The sequence below is a fragment of the Nycticebus coucang genome, chromosome 1, assembly GCF_027406575.1.
Source record: "Nycticebus coucang isolate mNycCou1 chromosome 1, mNycCou1.pri, whole genome shotgun sequence".
Classification (NCBI taxonomy): domain Eukaryota; kingdom Metazoa; phylum Chordata; class Mammalia; order Primates; family Lorisidae; genus Nycticebus; species Nycticebus coucang.
Genome location: NC_069780.1, coordinates 192,331,717 through 192,353,475, shown reverse-complemented (window position 1 = coordinate 192,353,475; position 21,759 = coordinate 192,331,717). Strand labels below are relative to the sequence as shown.

Sequence of the window (21,759 nt, the reverse complement as noted above, 5' to 3'; positions counted from 1 at the left end):
ATATGGTAGGAGATTTGTAAAATGAGGTCGGTCTCTATGATTTAACATGAAGCGATGCCTATGGGTAGAAGGTAATCCTACCAGAGACAGACAGATTGATTCTACTGGTGCATATAAAAAGCTCTATAAAAAGATTAAAAAAACATGTTGATTGAGGTTACATCTAGGCATAAGGTTATTAGAACCATCTACTTTTGCTATATAAATATTTGGATTCTGATATTTTTGCCATTATATATGTATTATTATTTTATAATAGGAGAATCAAAGAATAAAGTGAACTTTTTCAAAGAGAAAAAAAACTATAGGAAGATTACATATGATAATTGCCTTATCACTAAAATTTACAAAACATAATCCTAAAAGTCCAGTTTTGGTTTTATTTTCCCTGTAAAATAAGGGAGGAAGCTTAGAATATTCTGGATTGGTCCTGACACACTGCAGGGCAGCCTCAACTTCAGTAAAGGCCACATCCTTGGTTTTTCCTTTTAGCTCAGGTGTAGTATTATACACGCTGAACTAAGAATGGATGAGGGGTGCGTTTTCCTCATTTTTTACTAGGTGAAAACGTCACCTGCTAAGTTAGCCTTCTTTTCTAAGACTTCTGATTCTTCTCAGGATCTTGCAGTGGCTCAGTCACTCCTCATCTTCTGATTTCAGAATTTGACCTGGTCTCTGCCTACGAGGTTGACCACAGGGGAGAGCCCATGTCCCGCGAGATCAACCCTCATCAGCGACGCAGGAGGGCGGCCGCCCAGTTAGGAGCTGACTCTCTTCACCTTCACCTGAAAGGCTCCAAACACGATTTCCACATGGATTTGAGAACTTCCAGCAGCCTCGTGGCTCCAGGATTTATCATGCAGACCTTGGGGAAGGGAGGCACCAAGTCTGTGCAGACTCTGCGGCCGGAGGACTTCTGTTTCTACCAAGGCTCTGTGCGAGCCCACAGAAATTCCTCCGTGGCCCTTTCGACCTGCCAAGGTTTGGTGAGTACAGCTCATGGTACCTGTGGAGACGTAGATGGTGCTGTGTGAGTAGGGGACGCATGACCAGAGCTGACCTCGAATGGCGTGGCCGTGCGGGTCAGCAGGGGCCGGGCAGTTCTCTGGAATACATCCTGCTGCCACTTCCACCCACTGAGCAGCAGCGTGCACACCCACCCAGTTGTTGTTTTAAGATAATTGTGAAAGAACTTCTGGCCAGGTCTGAGCACATTAACTTCTTATAAAACATTTTAACCCTAATTTACCTGGCCCATTGTAAAAACTGAAGAAATGTCTTCATTTAACTAGAACAGCTGCAGTATTCACCACATTTTCCATATAGATTATTTGATCAGATTGTTTAAATGACTTTCTGTTTGCATCTGTTATTCTGATAATGATCACATGCTTATAAATTAGAGTGTTCATCTACGGCAGGGCCTCGCAGTCTCACTGGGCCGATGCTGCATTTCCCACGGTCTGGATATCTGAGCTGGACAGCGCCCATCACTTTAGGTGCTCTACTTCACTGGGGTCCTGGCCAACTCGATAATCTCCCTGTATCCCACAGACCTACACAAGCTGAAATTTCAACGGCTTTTCTTAAAATATTTTCATATTGTTATGAGAAAATAATCTTAGGTTATCCTTGAATTCTTGACTACAGAAGAATTATAGACAGATGAATGAAATGTACCTTGGATGGCGGAGTGGAAATGTGTGATCGAAACATATCAAGGTCTTGAGGATGTTAAAGGTTTAGCAACAGGTGTTTGGACATTGCTTCTCTAGGAAATGCTTCCAGTCTGCCTTCAATTTTCTTTCCTCTTTGAGGAGAGGAAAAGCAGGCCCTGGACCTTATAGGGATTTTGTGTGTGTGTGAGAGAGAGGACTGGACATGGATTCATAACCAAGTCCATAAAATATACACAAATGCCAAATCCTATAAAAATATTCTTTTTAACATTAGCATGTTGCTGTTTAGGGGAATTTGATACAAGTTGATCCCATTTCTACTTTCATTTGCAAGAGGCTTTTGGTCTGAGTTGCCAGGGGTGGGGTAGTGGTTATTTGGCACTTTTGTTAAGCACAAAAACAACGTGGCTGATTTTTTCCACACTCCCCTAAGAAAAATAGATCTTCCTCAATTAATGAACCAGAACTCTTCACATAATGCATAAAATGAAGATGACACTCCCTTGGCTTTTTTCCGAGAAGCCTTACCCAGCAGTGGAAGCTTCTGTGTGACAGCGAGGTGGCTGTACCCTCCAGGCTTCAGTAACTTCGATGTGCTCATGAAGTTTGGACCAGGTGCTGCTCATTACCCTGGCAGGCTGTGAGGTTGCCTGTGTCTCTGAGTCCCCCGGAGCCAGGTCTCTCCCATGACAGCTGACCCTGCCCTGCAGTCTGTCCTGTGGTCGAGGCGGGCAGCAGCTGCCTGAAATCTCCAGCTCTCTGTGAACTCGATGTAAGTTAATAGTGAAAGTTAGAACTGGGATATTACATGAAAGATAAAGAAATGAAAAGGCACTGGTGGTGCCGATAGCTCAATGGGTAATGCGCCGGCCACAGACACCCAGGCTGGAAGGTTCAAACCCAGCCCGGGCCAGCTAAACATCAATGACAACTGCAACAACAACAAAAATAGCTGGGCATTGTGGCGGGCGCCTGTAGTCCCAGCTACTTGAGAGACTTAGGCAAGAGAATTGCTTAAGCCCAGGAGCTGGAGGTTGCTGTGAGCTGTGACGCTATGGTACTCTACCGAGGGCGACAACTTGAGACTCTGTCTCAAAAAAAAAAAGCAGGAAAGAAAGAGAAAAAAGAAATGAAAAGAAACAGGAAAAAGTGCTCCTCTGGAGAATAAATGCTGAGATCTAATACTGTGGTCACTGGAATGGAAAGTTGTATCTCTTCACCATCGATCTCCCCAACACGCACACTGCACCCTCACTGATGTTGTGTCTGTAGATGGTCTAGTGTGCGTGACCTTGAGTAGGATTTAGGGTGTGAGGTTTAGGAGTGTTTGCTTTCAGGTAGGATGTACCCAAGGCATTGTAAAGAAGAAAAAGAAAGAATTAACAAGCCCTCTTTCTTAAGTCAAATAATAGAATATGGAATGAGATCCTCCATGAGCTGCCACCTCTGGAAATACTTTCCGAACAGTTACTCATTTCTCATCTTCCCAACCTGTTAACATTTTAAGAAAAACAGTTCATTAGGGAGTAAACACCCTCTTTACATTAGGCTCCTTTTTGTTCTGTTATCGTCATTCTCAGTGATTTCTGCTTCTAATTAAAGTCCATAGTGGATATTCGTTAAGATCCATACAGGGCTTCAAGATGAAGGGCAGCTCGCTAATGATGTCATGGGTTCCTGGGAGTCCCTCCTCTCCATCCTCATCTCTAATGATGTCGTGGTTCCTGGGAGTCCCTCCTCTCCATCCTCATCTCTAATGATGTCGGGGTTCCTGGGAGTCCCTCCTCTCCATCCTCATCTCTAATGATGTCGGGGTTCCTGGGAGTCCCCCCTCTCCATCCTCATCTCTAATGATGTCGGGGTTCCTGGGAGTCCCTCCTGTCCATCCTCATCTCTAATGATGTCGTGGTTCCTGGGAGCCCCTCCTCTCCATCCTCATCTCTAATGATGTCGGGGTTCCTGGGAGTCCCTCCTCTCCATCCTCATCTCTAATGATGTCGGGGTTCCTGGGAGTCCCTCCTCTCCATCCTCATCTCTAATGATGTCAGGGTTCCTGGGAGTCCCTCCTCTCCATCCTCATCTCTAATGATGCCGTGGTTCCTGGGAGTCCCTCCTCTCCATCCTCATCTCTAATGATGTCGGGGTTCCTGGGAGTCCCTCCTCTCCATCCTCATCTCTAATGATGTCGGGGTTCCTGGGAGTCCCCCCTCTCCATCCTCATCTCTAATGATGTCGGGGTTCCTGGGAGTCCCTCCTGTCCATCCTCATCTCTAATGATGTCGTGGTTCCTGGGAGCCCCTCCTCTCCATCCTCATCTCTAATGATGTCGGGGTTCCTGGGAGTCCCTCCTCTCCATCCTCATCTCTAATGATGTCGGGGTTCCTGGGAGTCCCTCCTCTCCATCCTCATCTCTAATGATGTCAGGGTTCCTGGGAGTCCCTCCTCTCCATCCTCATCTCTAATGATGCCGTGGTTCCTGGGAGTCCCTCCTCTCCATCCTCATCTCTAATGATGTCGGGGTTCCTGGGAGTCCCTCCTCTCCTTCCTCATCTCTAATGATGTCGGGGTTCCTGGGAGTCCCTCCTCTCCATCCTCATCTCTAATGATGTCGCGGTTCCTGGGAGTCCCTCCTCTCCATCCTCATCTCTAATGATGTCAGGGTTCCTGGGAGTCCCTCCTCTCCATCCTCATCTCTAATGATGTCAGGGTTCCTGGGAGTCCCTCCTCTCCATCCTCATCTCTAATGATGTCGGGGTTCCTGGGAGTCCCTCCTCTCCATCCTCATCTCTAATGATGTCGGGGTTCCTGGGAGTCCCACCTCTCCATCCTCATCTCTAATGATGTCGGGGTTCCTGGGTGTCCCTCCTCTCCATCCTCATCTCTAATGATGTCGGGGTTCCTGGGAGTTTCTCCTCTCCATCCTCATCTCTAATGATGTCGGGGTTCCTGGGAGTCCCTCCTCTCCATCCTCATCTCTAATGATGTCGGGGTTCCTGGGTGTGCCTCCTCTCCATCCTCATCTCTAATGATGTCGGGGTTCCTGGGTGTCACTCCTTTCCATCCTTATCTCTAATGATGTCGGGGTTCCTGGGAGTTTCTCCTCTCCATCCTCATCTCTAATGATGTCGGGGTTCCTGGGAGTCCCTCCTCTCCATCCTCATCTCTAATGATGTCAGGGTTCCTGGGAGTCCCTCCTCTCCATCCTCATCTCTAATGATGTCGTGGTTCCTGGGAGTCCCTCCTCTCCATCCTCATCTCTAATGATGTCGGGAGACCTGGGAGTCCCTCCTCTCCATCCTCATCTCTAATGATGTCGTGGTTCCTGGGAGTCCCTCCTCTCCATCCTCATCTCTACTGATGTCGTGGTTCCTGGGAGTCCCTCCTCTCCATCCTCATCTCTAATGATGTCAGGGTTCCTGGGAGTCCCTCCTCTCCATCCTCATCTCTAATGATGTCAGGGTTCCTGGGAGCCCCTCCTCTCCATCCTAATCTCTAATGATGTCAGGGTTCCTGGGAGTCCCTCCTCTCTATCCTCATCTCTAATGATGTCGGGGTTCCTGGGAGTCCCTCCTCTCCATCCTCATCTCTAATGATGTCGGGGTTCCTGGGAATCCCTCCTCTCCATCCTCATCTCTAATGATGTCGGGATACCTGCGAGTCCCTCCTCTCCATTCTCATCTCTAATGATGCCATGGTTCCTGGGAGTCTCTCCTCTCCATCCTCATCTCTAATGATGTCGGGATACCTGGGAGTCTCTCCTCTCCATCCTCATCTCTAATGATGTCAGGATACCTGGGAGTCCCTCCTCTCCATTCTCATCTCTAATGATGCCGTGGTTCCTGGGAGTCCCTCCTCTCCATCCTCATCTCTAATGATGTCAGGGTTCCTGGGAGTCCCTCCTCTCCATCCTCATCTCTAATGATGTCGTGGTTCCTGGGAGTCCCTCCTCTCCATCCTCATCTCTAATGATGTCGTCGTTCCTGGGAATCCCTCCTCTCCATCCTCATCTCTAATGATGTCGTGGTTCCTGGGAGTCCCTCCTCTCCATCCTCATCTCTAATGATGTGTGGTTCCTCGGAGTCCCTCCTCTCCATCTTCATCTCTAATGATGTCGGGGTTCCTGGGAGTCCCTCCTCTCCATCCTCATCTCTAATGATGTCAGGCTTCCTGGGAGTTCAGAATTGCACATAGAGAATATATACGGTTTTATATAGTTTTTTGCCTGGCAGGAGAGTGCCATGGCACCCTAGTGGGGGAAGGAGGTCCAGTTTGTAGAGGGTCTCTCCTGTGGAATAAAGTGGGAGGATGCTTGACGTCTGCTCGCCTGTTCATATGGAGCGTACTGCAAGCCCTTCTCTTGGGGGAGGGGACTCCCTTCTGCTTGGTGATGGAAGGTATCCTTGGGGTTGCAGCTCTCCTCAGCAGGGTTCATGTGTGTTCTTCAACCTTCTCTCTGGGCTCACTTTCAAAACAATGGCTTACTTGCCAAACTTCTGTCCTTTAACTCTCCTTCTGGATGAGAGCCGCTGTGGAAAGCTGGCTCCAGTCAGCCATCTTGCCTCTGCCCTTCTGGGGCCGGGTTTGAACCCACCACTCTCAGTATATTGGGCTAGCACCCTACTCACTGAGCCACAGGCACCGCCCAAAGAATCCTTTTTTATTCATCTTAATATTCCTAAATTTGTGTTACACAAAACCTCAATTTACCTTTGCTATGGGAATGAATGATTATATGTTGAATTTACAAACAAAAAGACTATATCTTCTCAACCTTTATTTTTAGATATGAATGGATACAAAATTGGTTTTATAATTTATTTCATCTAATTTCTATCAATAAAGCCAAGCACCATCCATTTTTTGAAATATATACTTTAATAAGAAATGGTTTCATCATTAGCGTTTTTGACAAACTATTTTTAGAAATTCCATTGGTCTGTATTTTCAAATGAAGTTTTTGTCAGAAATACTTTCTGTTACATATGACAAAAATTAATTTCCTTAAAGGGTTTCATGAAGGTTTTGTACTTCCGTTAACACTTTAGCAAAAAAAGAAATAAAGTCTATCAGCTTATCCTTGGCATCAAATCTGCATGAACTTGAACTCTTCTTGTATTAAACATGATGTTTGCTGAGGCATTAATGCATGGGATGGCTACTAGCACTTCTCAAATCTTATTTTTCTCTTGTTTTCAAAACTATTGCAAAACTTATAAATGATGTATTCCTCAGTTTTATTTATTCTCTCACTTGATTCGAAATTCACTCTAGGCTCTGGTTTGAATTGTACTGAGTTTTATTTCCAGCCACAAACTCCAGGGATTCCCTGGAAATCCTACTCATTGAGAGATTTTTCTAAAGCACCTAATAAATCCTAGGAAGCTGTCTGAAATACTGCCAAGTTTTCAAGTGACTTCTTAAAACGCTCTTGAGTTGGGTAAATAAAACAGGAGTAAAAAGGAAGAACCCACGTGGGGGATGGTCAGGAAAGTTAATAGAGTGTTGAAAGAAAGGTGTTGCTCTCTGCAAAGACCAATGATGGCACATGTAGGCAGATGACAGAACCAGTTTTGGGAGGCATGTGAGGAAGAGTTAGGTTCTTGAGATAAAGTATGCCTAAAGTTGGTGGTGATTCGGAAATTTAAGAGGGGGTTGTAAGAATTAATGGAAAGTATGAGAATTTTCATAAACTAATGCTAATTGGTTAAGAATAAATATAATAGTCGAACTTTGAAATTGACAGAAACAAATGTATTTTATCACTAGAAATAGATCAGAGTAACGTGGTATAAGATAAACTTTTATACTTGATGTAACTACAAATTTTTCTGCTAGTTTACAATTGGTTGTAGACACAAATTAGATGATTATCAAGTTTTAACCATAAAATCTATGGTTTTGTGCCAGTTCCCTCATTTTTGAGGTGAGGAAACTAGATCCAAAAGGATATAGAGACTTGAGGATGTTATAAACCCACTGGTGTTAGATGGGTCTAGGATGCACGTCTTTAAATTCTCTGTCCAGTGATGTTATCACTGAAAAGCTGTGGATGATGTTACTTTCATGATAGGGAAAACTGATGGAGTTTAAATGTTAGCATATATGTAGAGATTTAAAAATAAAGCAGATATGTCCTTAGTTTGGAGATCCGGACCCATTCACATGAGAGGACAGAATCACAGGATTTCCTTCTGGTTGTTGTCTGGCACTCCTGACTTCCCTGTGTGATGTCTCTGTCACCAACAACAGTCATCATGGACTCTCATTGTGGTCACTGAATGTCATGAAAGTCATTGGACTGGTGCTCATCATTGTGCTCATCTTCAGAGCAACGTAGCGACGGTTCTTCCTGGCCAAGATCAACCTGAAAACAGCCAGCGTTACCTCCTGGGAGGAGCAGGACGTGATTCCTATGGTCATTGCTGTTGTTGCTTCTAGGCATGACCCAGGCCTAGGACCATCTGGGGACAGGTCTCCTGAAAAAAAAATTTTTGTTTTTTTTTTTAGATTAGGGTATCACTCTGTCTCCTGGGCTAGAGCTCAGTGACATCAACATAGCCTTCTGTAACTTCAAACTCCTGGGCTTGAGTGATCTTCCTCCCTCAGCCTCCCAGGCTGGGACTACGGCAGTGTGCCAGAATGCCTGAATTATCTTCCTGTTTGCTGTAGATTCAGGTTCTTGCTCTTGCTAGGTTAATCTTGAACTTTTGGCCTCAAGTGATTCTCCCATGTAGGATCACAGATATGAGCTGCTGTGTCTGGCCTGAAGCCTACTTTTTAAAAGAATGGCTATTCATACAAAAGTCCAACCCAAACAGACTAAAAGAGTCCCAGTAAAACCAACCTCAAAAGCAAGATCTTTCCTTGCCTGAGATTCAAATTGAGCAACCTGATTGTATCTCCTAAATATACACGTGAAATTTTTTCTTCTTAATCTTCACCCTGACCAACCCACCAAACTTGGCATACACGCACGTACATACACACTTCTTATCCCTGTTTTATTTTTCTGAACATTTGTCACTAATTATCAGTCAGAGTCCCAAGTCAGCAGACAAAAACCACACAATTACTTGAAGGAAGAGAATTAATACACTGCACTAAGTAGTCATTAAAGAATTGAAAAATTAAAAAAGGAATACTAGAGCACCACTATGCAGCAACTGCAAGCAGCAGCTGCACCACCAAGGGCGGGAGAACTAAGGGGGAGTTTGGGGTTATTAAAATTCAGAAGCTTCCCTGCCTGGTGCTAGGACTCTGAGGAGACAGCTGTTGCTCCTGAAGCAAACTCCCCCTGCCAGGGTGAGGCAAGACTAGCAGGAAATGGAAGGAAATAGAAGGCCCATAGGCGCCAGATAGGAAGTCCCTGGGGAGAAAACAGGAAGTTCACAGATAACAGACAGGAAATACACAGGGGCCAGTCAGGAAGTTTACGGGGAACAGACAGGAAGCCCACACGGGCCAGACAGGAGGAAACCCACAAGGAGCAGACAGAAGTCCACCTGGAAGAGACAGGAAGTCTACAGGGAGTAGACAGGAAGTCCACAGGGAAGGACAGGAAGTCCTTCATAAAACAAATTTTAAAGGAGAGTTTGGAGTTAAAAGATGATTGCTTAATAATAATCAAGTCATCTGCTATGCTATGTATTGAGAGTACTACAGGGATGTTTGACTTTTTCTTGATTTAGCTCTAGCCCTTTTAATAGTGCCTGGCACATAGTAAAGCCCTCAATAAAAATGTTTTTAATGAATGAATAATTTTTTTAATGGAAAACCAATATTCTTATTGTTGCTTTACAAAAATCACTTGCACTGGTTTGAACAGGGAAAAGACACCCCAAAACTAAAGTGGGGAATTTCCAGCCTTATCTGTGAAAAGGGACTGCCCTGTAAGACAGGGTGATAAGCTTATTCTTGTATGGGATTGGAGCTGTCAGACCCAATGTAATCAGACATTTCTCTCCAATGGGAGGCGATTCTTGCTTCTTTCACTACTTTGATTAAAATTAAGCCTCTCGTGTAGCATGCTAGAAGGAGACGGAGCACTGTGTCTCCTCAGTAGGCCTGGCTGTTGTATTTCATGACTTACACAGGTATAAATCAGAACTCAGGGGCGTGTGTGTGACAGCAAGTGTTTATATTTTCAGACTGTGAGTTTGGCTGCTCTGAATCACTCCCAAAGAAGAAACTGGGATGTCATCTTTTATATGCCTGAGGCCAGACTCTTTATCAAAGTGAATTTATACACAGAGTATAGCCCTGTTTTTCCTAATTGTGAAAAATAGCTGTTCTCAGTAATTCCCCCACCAACACTCAACAACCAGGAGCCTAAAAGCTGAATAGAAACCACCAGTTGAATTTACTTTTTCCTTAATATTTCTTGCTATCCCTTCAATTATTCTGGGTGTGTATCATTTTTCTGACTTTTGGTCCTTTCGTGTAATAACAACATCCATCCTTTTGTCATTGATTGCACCTATTTTTCACTACTCAAGACTTTAACTTTTTTTTTATTTTAGGAAGAACAGCATATGTTTTAAGGGCATTAAATCAAATGAATCTTAGCATTTTAATTTAGTAGCAACGTCAGTGGCAATCTTATATTGTCTTTTCTATAATTTCTGTAACTCGAAAGTTATAGAACTTTTACTACAAACTAAACGTAATGCCTCATTTGGAAAACTGTAATATAAAATAATGTAAATAGGATTCTTATTTTTTTCTTTTAGAGTTAATTGATAATAAATGAATATGTTCATAAGGCATATACTGTCATGACATCCTAACAGTATTGATGCAAATGTTAAACTAAATTATTATTTGTAAAAAAAAAAAAAAATTCTACGTGCTAATTACTTATGAGCTTTACATAAATGATAAAATGGTTATTTTCCTTTATTTTAGAAATGGTATTAGAATAATAGAAAGCTTCAATAGGTAATGATATGATATATAATTATTCTAATTTTCTGTCACTGAATAATTATATGTATATCCCTTAAAACATTAGATATTGGGAACAAAATATGTAAAGTGAAATGTAGTTTAAGTAATTGGTAATTTTTTTCAATATACAAAGTCATTTTATTGAGATTATAATTTAAACATTCATGCAAGTATATCTTTTCTTCTTTTTTTGATATATATATATATTTTCTTATTAAGTGAAGATGAAAAGACTGTTCCCTAGATATGGTGAATTCCTATCTAAACTCACAGTTTTGGGGAACTTTTTCAAAGAAAACTGTTAATTTTCAGGGGCCTTGCCTCCACTCAATGTAGTTTAAGTTGGGTCCTATGGAACTTTAAGCAAAAACAGAAATGGAAGATTTGAAGGTACTTCAAATTTTAGGGTACTTCCGTATTGATTTGAAGATAGTTCCATGAGCCTTGAGGCAACCTGCTCGCTCCCTGCCTTTCCTCTCCCTCCAGAGAGCAATCTCAGTGAAGTCTGGAAAGCCAAGGTCTGATCCAGTCGTCAGATGCCCCCGTGGCATCTGGATAAGCCCTGCTCCTCCATATGACAGTGATGCCCTGGGCATCTGACCTTGCTTACACCTCCAGCCTCCTTGGGAAACTCTCTAGGCCCAGGACACACCAACGTTTATAGGGTTCAAAATGAAACCGAGCTCTCTCAGTTGAGCCCTGTCAGGGTGTTCACAGACACTGTTCCCTCTGTCTGGAACACCATGCCCAGCCACTTGCACTAGTTAAATGTCATATTCACAGACACTGTTCCCTCTGTCTGGAACACCATGCCCAGCCACTTGCACTACTTAAATGTCATTTTATTCTTTAGATCTCAGTTGAACAGTCACTCCCATAAATAGTGCTTCACTGACGCTCCAAGCCAGGGCAGGTTCCCTTCTTATGCAACTGTATCTCGCTTTAATTCTTGCCTTGTTTATGAGGTTAGTATTTTTCCCTCTATCTCAATAGATAAATAGCTCTAAGGGTAGCACCATGGTTGTCACAATTCCTACCGTATCTCCAGTGCCCAGCAGCTCCTGGCCCAGGAAAGGAACCACATGGATGTGTGGGGGCATGGATGTATGAATAAGTAAGTGAAGGGATGGGTGACCAAATGGATGAGAATTACTTACTCCATCGATGTGGCTGGGGAGAGTCCCCGTATCTACAGAGAGCGTGCAAGGACTGTGGAAAGCTCAGCCTAGACCTGGCCCTTTATAAGTAGAGTTTGGGGGACATGCATTCCCCATTCAACTTGTCACACCAGCTCACAGCTGTTGTGAGGACCAGGCAGCAAATGTCCAAAGCAGTGAAGCAATCAGGCAGGCACATGCTGTTCACCTTGAGAGGGTCTCAGGATGGGCCCTTTGGAAATGAGCACTTCTCCAGCTGTAATCATATTCATGAGCAGTTTTTCTAGTGACAGATAAAGAAAACCTCTAACCAAATTCTAAATAACAAATGTGGAAATACGTTTTGAGTAACAAGATATGATACAATTTATATGATGTACAATTCAGGAACAAGGTGGCATTTGTCCGATCTTAGCCTTTTGTATCTGATGTGTAAGCACAGAGACCTTGTAATCATTATTTCTCCATCCCCTAGACAGATGTCGTCTTTAATTACCAAGTTTATGACAAAGACGGGTCGCCTATTATGTGTGAAGATCCCTGTGAACAGGTTTCCTACCCACCAAATCCTCCACCAACCCTGAGGCAGTGACTTTCTGCACTGACAGTAAGGAGTGAAGAGCTGGCATTTCTCATAAAATAAGAAGCGTATTTGATGTTATTTTGCTTATTTAATTAAAGTAAATTATATATTAAACAACTGCTTTTATCAAATCCAAACCAACTGAGTAATAAGGGAGCACCTACAATGTAAGGTTTCTGAGCGTAGCCTGCAAAACAATAGTTTAAAAGACACGAGCTCTCTCCAGTCAAGGAAAGATATTGATTTAGATAGATATTCAAGCAAGCAGTAGAATAAATTGCATCTTAAGATAAGTAAGTGGAAAAAATATATATATATAAAGGTAAATAAATGGAAAGAAAGATGAGTGAATATGGCTTTTGGAGTCAGACACTTCTTGATCAAATCTAATTTCAAGTGGCTGACTTTCTGAGCTTCGGTTTTCCTGATTTGTGGTTAACACTGTCTCGGGGCTCCATGAGGATGAAGCAAGATGATATCCACGTGCAGGTGTGCGCCTGGGACGTGTACACCGCAAACCTATCAGAAAATCAGCACACGCTTTGTAATGTCAGCAAGTTCAAATGGAGTTACAGAACCACAAGGCAACCTTACGCTGACCTTGAGAGAAGTCCCAGAGCTGGGAGGGGGGTCAGATTAGAGGCAGTTTTATTGATGTGAGGACCTTTAGGGTGACTTGTTGAAAACAAGTGGGATAACGAGACATCATTAGAGCAGCCTGTTTTAAAGTGAAAGGGTGTTTTCCATGCAACACTTTACAGTCACTGCTTCTGCCCACACATTGGGGAGAAAGTCATCGTCCATCGCCAACACTTGGGAGATCACTTTGCACTTAACATGGTGTCATAAGGGAAGACAGTGCCCAGAGTAGCCAACATTTTGGCTTTATATCTGACCCCCAGAAGCCAGAGGAGCCTTCAACCTTGTTTATATGTGCAGATATCGCCCACCTGAAACAGGCAACTCTTGGCTGTTCCCTCTGCAGATCATCTTTAGGTGATAAAGTAACGGGGGACACAGATCACAGAACAATCAGCCAAAAAGAAGAACGGTCTGCTCCAGCCGAGACGTATGAGGATGTCTAGGAGGCTTGGGAGAAAACAGCAAATGTTTCAATACGCACGCGTACACACAAGTACACACACATACACATGGACACACACACATGAGCTGTGCTGAACAAGCACGCCATATGGAGAAACAGAAGTCTGTCTGTTCTTAAGCAGGCCAGTGATGAATTTGGCCTTTTCTTCACACTCAGCATCATTGTTCTGAATCTCTAAAATTGCTTTATGCTGAACATAATTGTATGTTTGCTACTTAAAAACTGTTTCGGACCTGATGGCAATCAGTATTTCCCCAGCCTCCAGAGGTCCAAGAGGATGTTTATTGAGAAATAGCTTATGGGTATATGCATCCTACTAAAATTGAGATTACTGACCCCGACCCCCGACACTTTGAATGGCCGGGTATTACCCCTCTTATGAATATAGCAACACACGTGTTGTGCCTCCCCCACTAGGGAGAGCACCAGAGCTGCTTCATGTGTAACGTTTTTAGAATGGTCATGCCACATCTTTGAAATAGGTTCAGATGTGAGATCTCTAAATACCTGTAACTGGACCTGCAGGCTGTGGCCCGGACTTTATGGGACACCAGTTTCCTCTGAATTTTTGGTTTTAAAATACCAACTGGATCATGTACGTGTTTACATTTACTTAAACTGGTGAAAATACACCTTGTATTGACTTAAAACTTTAAAAACTTAAAAACAAGCAAACAAACAAAACCCCCAGCCTGGCCTTACTCAGGGTCATGTTGTGCACCCAGGGCTGAGAACTGGCCAGCCCAGGTGCCACCAGGCAGCCAAGTGCCTGGGAGCCCTGGGCCTCTGCGTGCAGAATGGGACCCTCTCGTATATAGGTTTGCTACTGAGAATTATTTGCTAATCTCACCAATTGTACAGTTCATATGTGAAAATAGACGAGCTTACTACCTATTTTACTGTGTACACATAGCATTGTCAATACTGGGATAAGATCAGGAGTTAGCATCTGCCCTATTCTGCATCTGTGAGGAGCAAGCAAATTAATTACATCTTGACATTGTATCACATTCCCATGTATAGCTTGGAAATTAATCCTCTGATCTGGCAATTATCCACAGCTTGGGTTTCACCTTTATCTTCTGCACTCTAAAATGGATTAGATTTGGAGACTTCCAGGAGGTCATTTTTGTTTGATCTTGGTTTCAAAGTCAACCTCAACCAACTTCTCCTTTCTCTGGTTTCAGTCTTTCATCTACTTTTTGTCAGAGGTGTGGTTCACTCTGGGCCCTGTCACAGGGTAGAGTGGCCGTGACACAGGATACGGTGCAGTGTGAGCAAAGGGGTAGAGCCCATATGTGTAACAAATAGTTAATTCTTATATTAGGCAAAAATCTCACCGCAGACACAGGTGCGCCAGAAGCATCTGCTTGCTGTTGCCACCACGTGTGGTTAGATACTGCCATAGAATTCCTTTTGGGATGAGCTAAACTTCCCAGTTCCCATCACGTCTTAATTAGCCTTCTGCTCATGTGTCCTTCCCATGATTTTCTCTCTTCCTGCTGATAATGTTCTCGAAGCCCATGTGTATTGCCTTTGCCCAGAAGGGCAGCTTCTACTGCACTCAATAATGTTTTTCTATTATAGAAAAAGTGAAAACTTTCTTAGGATTTGACCTACTTTAGTTACAGCAGTTCTTCAGATGGTGGCTCCTCTGGGACCAGACAATGGGGAGGGCTGGAAGGCTTGATTCAAAGGGCATCATTTATCTTACCTTACCTCTCTCAACTGACTCCATTCTCTCCAACTTTCAAATAAGAGCTTTGGGGGTACAAAAGTCTGAACCTGCAATTCAGAAGGGAATTCTTATTAAAGAAGCACTTGCTGTGTGTCAGGCATTTGTTTTGTAGGCAGATTCTAGGAACTTCTATTGCATTTGATTATATTAACATCATGAGAAAAGTTTCTATTCCATTTCTATTCCACAGAATATTCCATATTCTATTCCATTTTGTATAAGAGGAATCTGTAGGTCAGACACATCGTCTCACTCAACAGAAGCTGATGGCCAGCAAGAAAGCCAGCCTGGATTCCAGACCACAGCCCCCGCGTCTCCTCCTGGGTCGTTCCCATCACTGGGGTTCTAATTGTTTGCTTGTGCAAGGCTGGATCTTGTGAGAAAGATCCCTTTGGTTTGTGCCTAGTGGACAACTGTAATTCTGCACAGACTTGCTCAGAAAGCAGATTCCTTGGGGGGTTTGGGAAGGCTCTGTGACTTGGGCAGCTCAGGTGGTGGGTGGTTATCTGCTCCCCTGATTAGATGATTTAGTGATGAAAGATCAGAGAGAGAAAGAGGGAGAGACTGCAGAGAGCATGCGTGTTCAAAGCATTTAATCAAGGGAGTCCTACAGGAATTTCCAATCATCATGGGTGGTGTCCTTGGTTCAGTCTGACTCACAGCTATCTGGAGCTGTGCGTTGGTGTGACAGCAACATCTCTAACAGTATTAGTTCCTTTTGAAGTGGCTGATGCAAAGGAATGCACATAGAGAAATGACAGAAAGATGGCTTCAGGGAGCATTGTGGTGACAGCTGTCACATGCTGACCAGAAAAAGTGTCTCACCTGGAAATCTGTGAGGGAAGTTATGCTGGAGCATTTCTGTTTCTTTGTATTGTGGGGAAAAAAAAATCTAGCTTGTCATTCCATATATTATACTTGCCAATGAACGACGCAGACATAGGTAGTGATTTCAGAAAATTCTTTTTAGAAACCTTTTTGTTTACATGAATTATTTTATTGGGAGACCTAAGCATAAATAACTTGACTGTCCCAAGAGTTGTGCTATAAGTACCAGGTCCATGGCTGACATGTACATGGAGCCCTGGTCTATTGATCAGCTCCTGTGTTTCAAGATCTTCCCTGTATCTTTGTCATCAGATTGGAGAGTTTGTGCCTCTGCAAACGGACAGGTGGATTTTGAACTTTTGCCTGGGGACAATGGCCATGCCTCAGTCTGTTGGCCGCAGCCTGTAGAAAAGTAAGAGCACACAGGGGCCAGGCCTCTGCCTGTAGCAGTGTTGTTTCATGAGCATGAATTATGGAGAAACGTAGGGGTAAAAGAGTGGACAGATAGCGTGGGGTCCCTGAACAGTAGAGTTTAGGGCACATGAACTTCTCCTTTTAAATCCCATCCTCCATTGCCTAGGAGGATGGGATTTTGCTTGTTCTAAGTAACAAATTGGAAATAATCTATTTGAGAAACTCTTTGAGGCAGAAATATACAAAGGACTCCTATGGATGTGAAGGTTTAAGTGAACCATGATACTCCCTTTGTGAGTTTTTTACGGAAGAACTAACTCCTGCAAGGTTAGAATCATTGTCAGTGAATGTTTATTAAGCACAGACAATTGTAGGATATATGATATAGGTGACCTTCATCAATCTTTGAGGTTATGTGGTGGTTGAGAGAATTAAAATTATTATGACTAACAGAAGACTCAAATAGCAGGAGCCTTCAGTCCACGTGGAAGATGGATGATGTGATTCTGAATAGATGTCAGGTCACTTTTAGGGACACACACTTACTTTATCTTTGCCGGGCTGTTTTCCTGGCTGCGAAGATCATTGTCAGCTGACAGGAAAAGCTGTCCCATGGGTGGCATCGTGGTATGTTAGAGAAATGGGAAGTGAATTTCAATAAGGGACCTGCCTGCTTTCTTTTCATTATTTTTGGATTATGTTTGTGTATTTGTCATGTTTGTTGTTTTCCCTTTCGTTCCTCTAGAAGTGAGAGGAAGATTTTCAGCAGTGAATTATGTGCTGATGATGCCATTTTGGAGACCTGCTGAGGAACATCCTAGATTCTCATGGACCAAATTAGCCATTGTGCTGTAAATGTTTTATTTCTAGAAATAAAACATGATAAATGCATAATATATTCTTGATGACAGCTTGTTAGGAAGGCTTTGGAGAAAAGACCATTTTGAGTATGCGTTGCCACATCATAAAACCATTATGCAATTTGAGCTGGCAGCCTGTAAGTAGGACCAGTCATGATTTTATGATCCTCGTGGGATTAGGATGTATGTGTGAGGATATGCAGTCATATGTGTAACTGAGGCTGGAATTCGTGAGTGGTCAAATGTGGCCCCCATAGTAACAGATGTTTACAGTAACTATCTGGAATGTTGCATGTGATGGAAGTCACAGGGAGAATCATGATTCACTGAAACCTTAATGGTGTTGGTACAAATGACTATCCCAGCTTTATGTCTCAAAAGCCATCATTAGGCTGTGTTTTCACTTTTTTTTTATTATTAAATCATAGCTGTGTACATTAATGCAATCATGGGGTACAATGTGCTGGTTTTATGTACAATTTGAAATGTTTTCATCAAACTGGTGAACATAGCCTTCACAGCATTTTCTTCGTTATTGTGTTAATACATTTATATTCTACACCTAGTAAATTTCACCTGTACCCTTATAAGATGCACCCTAGGTGTGGTCCCACCAATTTCACTCCCTCCACGCATCCTCCCTCCTCCCCTCCCCTCCCTTTTCCCCTGCTTCTTGGTCTATAGTTGGGTTAGAGCCTTCATATGAAAGCCATAAATTAGTTTCATAGTAGGACTGAGTACATTGGATACTTTTTCTTCCATTCTTGAGATACTTTACTCAGAAGAATATGTTCCAGCTCCATCCACGTAAACATGTAAGAGGTAAAGTCTCCATCTTTCTTTAAGGCTGCATAATATTCCATGGTGTACATATACCACAATTTATTAATTCATTCATGGGTCGATAGGCACTTGGGCTTCCTCCATGACTTAGCAATTATGAATTGGGCTGCAACAAACATTCTGGTACATATATCTTTGTTGTAATGTGATTTTTGGTCTTCTGGATATATACCTAGTAGAGGAATTGTAGGATGGACTGGGAAGTCTATTTTTATTTTTTTATTATTATTTTTTTTATTGTTGGGGATTCATTGAGGGTACAATAAGCCAGGTTACATTGATTGCAATTGTTATACAAAGTCCCTCTTGCAATCATGTCTTGCCCCCACAAAGTGTGACACACACCAAGGCCCCACCCCCCTCCCTTTGTCCCTCTTTCTGCTTTTCCTCCCCACCCCGCATAACCTTAATTGTCATTAATTGTCCTCATATCAAAATTGAGTACACAGGATTCATGCTTCTCCATTCTTGTGATGCTTTACTAAGAATAATGTCTTCCACTTCCATCCAGGTTAATACGAAGGATGTAGATCTCTAAGTGTTCTCCAAACATCTTTCCAAAGTATGTTCCTTTTGGAAAGATGTTTGTTTTCACTTTTTGATATTTACCAATTGCCATCGAAAATATCGATGTTTGATGTCAACTTGCCTGATGATAAGGAAACATGAGTTACAACAAACTGCACATAAAGTCAAATTGTATCCTAGCGAGCCATTTAATATATGGTAGACACCCAACAAGCCTTGCTTTCCCACAGAGCTTTTCTAAGAAAATTTAGTGATTTTTTTTTTTTTAAGTAAATGTGCAGAGTTGTATAGCCTTATCCACAATCAAGTTTTACCATTTCCATTGTCCCTAAAAGAGCGCATGTGCTCAGGAGCAGTTGGTCCCCTGTCCTGTTGCAGCCTCAGCAGCCACCAACGGCTCCCCAACTCTGCGTGTCTTGGGGACATTGTGGAGAAACAGTTCTGCAACATGGGGCTCTGCTGTGGCTCCTCTCACTCAGCATAGTGGTTTTAGATTATTTATGAAGTGCTACAGCGTTGTCAGCCCTACGACCCTTCACACTGCTGGGTAGTTTCCACTGTTTGGAGATGTCACCAGCTGATGGTATAGAAGCAGTTAATTCACCAATAGTGGACAGTTGGATTGTTCAGCCTCAATTTGTTATCTACAGAAATCTATCTGCTAACCCCTGCCTTTGCAAATCTGTTCTAAGGATGATAGGTATTAATATAGTAATATAGTGCCTGGAGAAGAGGGAGGAGTATAAGAGGTGATCAATAAATGAACGTGATCAATATCGGTATGAGGAACAGAAATGTGAAGTGACCCTCCTGGACCCTGGAGCTCAAAGGGCCGGGCACGGCACCAGCGCCTGTCATGGCGAGTGGACTAGAGAGCCCTGGAGGAGCTCCCCACGCCGCTTGCTGAGCTCAGCCTACCTGGGCGGGAGGTCGGAGCCAGGAGCTGAACACCAGATGGGTTGAGTGTATGCAGAGAAATGGGGGGATTTCAGGTGATGACACCCTGGGGACAGGAGGCAGCCTTGGGCATATAGGCAGTTTGAGGGACAATGGAAATGGTCTAAAACTTGATTGTGAATAAGGCTGTACAACTGTGCACACTTACTAAAAGAAATAATAATCACTGAATTTTCTTAGAAAAGCTCTGCAGGAAAGCCTGGCTTGTTGGGTGTCTACCACATATTAAAGGCCCACTAGGACAGTGATTCTGATGAGAATCACCTGGGCCTGCCTGGCTTCCTCCGTGTGTCACTGCAGTGGTGACACCCCTGTGATCCCACTCAGGTGGCCCGTGTGGCTCTGTATGGCTCCTGGTTCCAGTACTGCTCTCAGGCCTTTGTCATTTCTCCCAGAAGGGCAGCATGCGCTGTGTCTCCCATGAGCTGCCTGCATTCTTTAGGTTTTCTTTTTTTTTTTTTTTTTTATTTATTTATTTATTTATTTTTCTGTAGAGACAGAGTCTCACTTTATGGCCCTCGGTAGAGTGCCGTGGCATCACAGCTCACAGCAACCTCCAACTCATGGGCTTAGGCCATTCTCTTGCCTCAGCCTCCCGAGCAGCTGGGACTACAGGCGCCCGCCACAACGCCCGGCTATTTTTTTGTTGCAGTTTGGCCGGGGCTGGGTTTGAACCCTCCGCCCCCGGCATATGGGGCCGGCGCCCTACTCACTGAGCCACAGGCGCTGCCCTGCCTGCATTCTTTAAAAACAGGTCCTGCAATCTTGAAGGACAGCTTTAAACTATCTTCTTTGCCATCTTTCAAGCATGTATATTGAATCTGCCCAATCGCCCCTGCATGAAATAGCTGGACACAGAAATAGGTCTGAGGACATCCTCCCACCCTCTCATACACACACTCAGACACCCTGTGAACACACAAGGAACCTGCCCCTTGAAGACAGGCCTGAAGAAGTTGCCACGGGCTGTGTCCTGGGTCTAACATCTGCTTCCCCTTTCATAGTAATGGGAAAGCAAACAAGTCCCTGTGTGTCCCTCCAAACTGATGGGGGACAAAAACCCAGGCACCTGCAGGTCTGGGGGAGGTGTGACCAGGAGGGAGGACCGTGGGTGATCCCTGGTGTTTCTGGGGCAGAAGTGGTGGCTGTTGTGGCAGGAGCATCCCGAGCACTGGCCAGTGAGGATGACAGGAGCCCAGGAGGAACCAACAGGGGCAGAGGCAGAGGCTACAGGCTTCTGGGAGACTTAAAGCAGGTTCTGGGCTGCATTTTAAAGTCAGGGACAGCACTGAAGGATTGTAAGGAGGGGTGATCTGGCTTATGCTTCCCCCTCCCTGAAGAAATGGAGTAAAATTTTCGTGGGGGCTGGAGTGGTAGTAGGGAAAAGGTGAGCACAGCCCTATGGGGAAGATAGTGGTGGTACCTTGAGCCATAAGGAAAACTCCAAAATCTTAAAACTTTCTCTTTTATCGAATAGACTGGAAGAGAATTTCCAGGACAGATTTTCCGGTTTGAACAGGCCCTGCTGAATAGTAATGATAACAGTTACTATTACTATTGGTTGATGAATGTATCATATGTGGACATTTTGCAAAGAACATGAACATTAGCAGCTGCTGTGTAAGGCTGGAGGGCAATTGGTGTCCCCTTCCTGTGCCTGGCCCCCAACTTCTGTGCACTCTGATTACTTTCTCATCCTAAATTATTATTTTTTTTGTAGTGTTCATTACCTTTAACGCCTTATGCTTTATGTTTTATTATGTCTATTGTTTATTATCTGCCCCCTCGACACGCACTGGAATTTAAGCTCCATGAACATGGAGGATTTGGGTTGCTCAGTTTGAGTCTGTCCGTGGTCTTGTCTGGACCCAGTAGAGCACCTGGTAACAGCATTTACTCAGGAGTCACTGAATGACTCACAGAAGAGAATTCAATTCATATCTAAATGTCAGTCTATTACAATGCTTTATCCATGATATTCTGCTCATGTTACCTCAGATAGTAGCCATATATTCAATACCTTGACTAAATGATCATTTGCTTAAATATTTATCTTTGTGTCTTGGTAATGCTTAAGTGCAAGATCTGAGCATCTGGATTGAAGTTGTCCTCCATTCAGAC

The 21,759-nt window shown here is 43.5% G+C and overlaps 1 protein-coding gene across 2 annotated transcripts in view; it reads left to right on the top strand.

Annotated features, from left to right (window-relative positions):
• Positions 1–21,759, top strand: part of ADAMTS16 (ADAM metallopeptidase with thrombospondin type 1 motif 16) — a 142,085-nt gene that overhangs the window by 7,587 nt on the left and 112,739 nt on the right. For both annotated transcript variants that reach the window (XR_008380568.1, XM_053593313.1), the window contains exon 3: positions 661–986. Coding sequence is in view for 1 of the 2 variants with exons in the window: in XM_053593313.1 (XP_053449288.1) it covers positions 661–986 (326 nt within the window). In the remaining variant the exon portion in view is untranslated. The remainder of the gene's footprint in view (positions 1–660; positions 987–21,759) is intronic.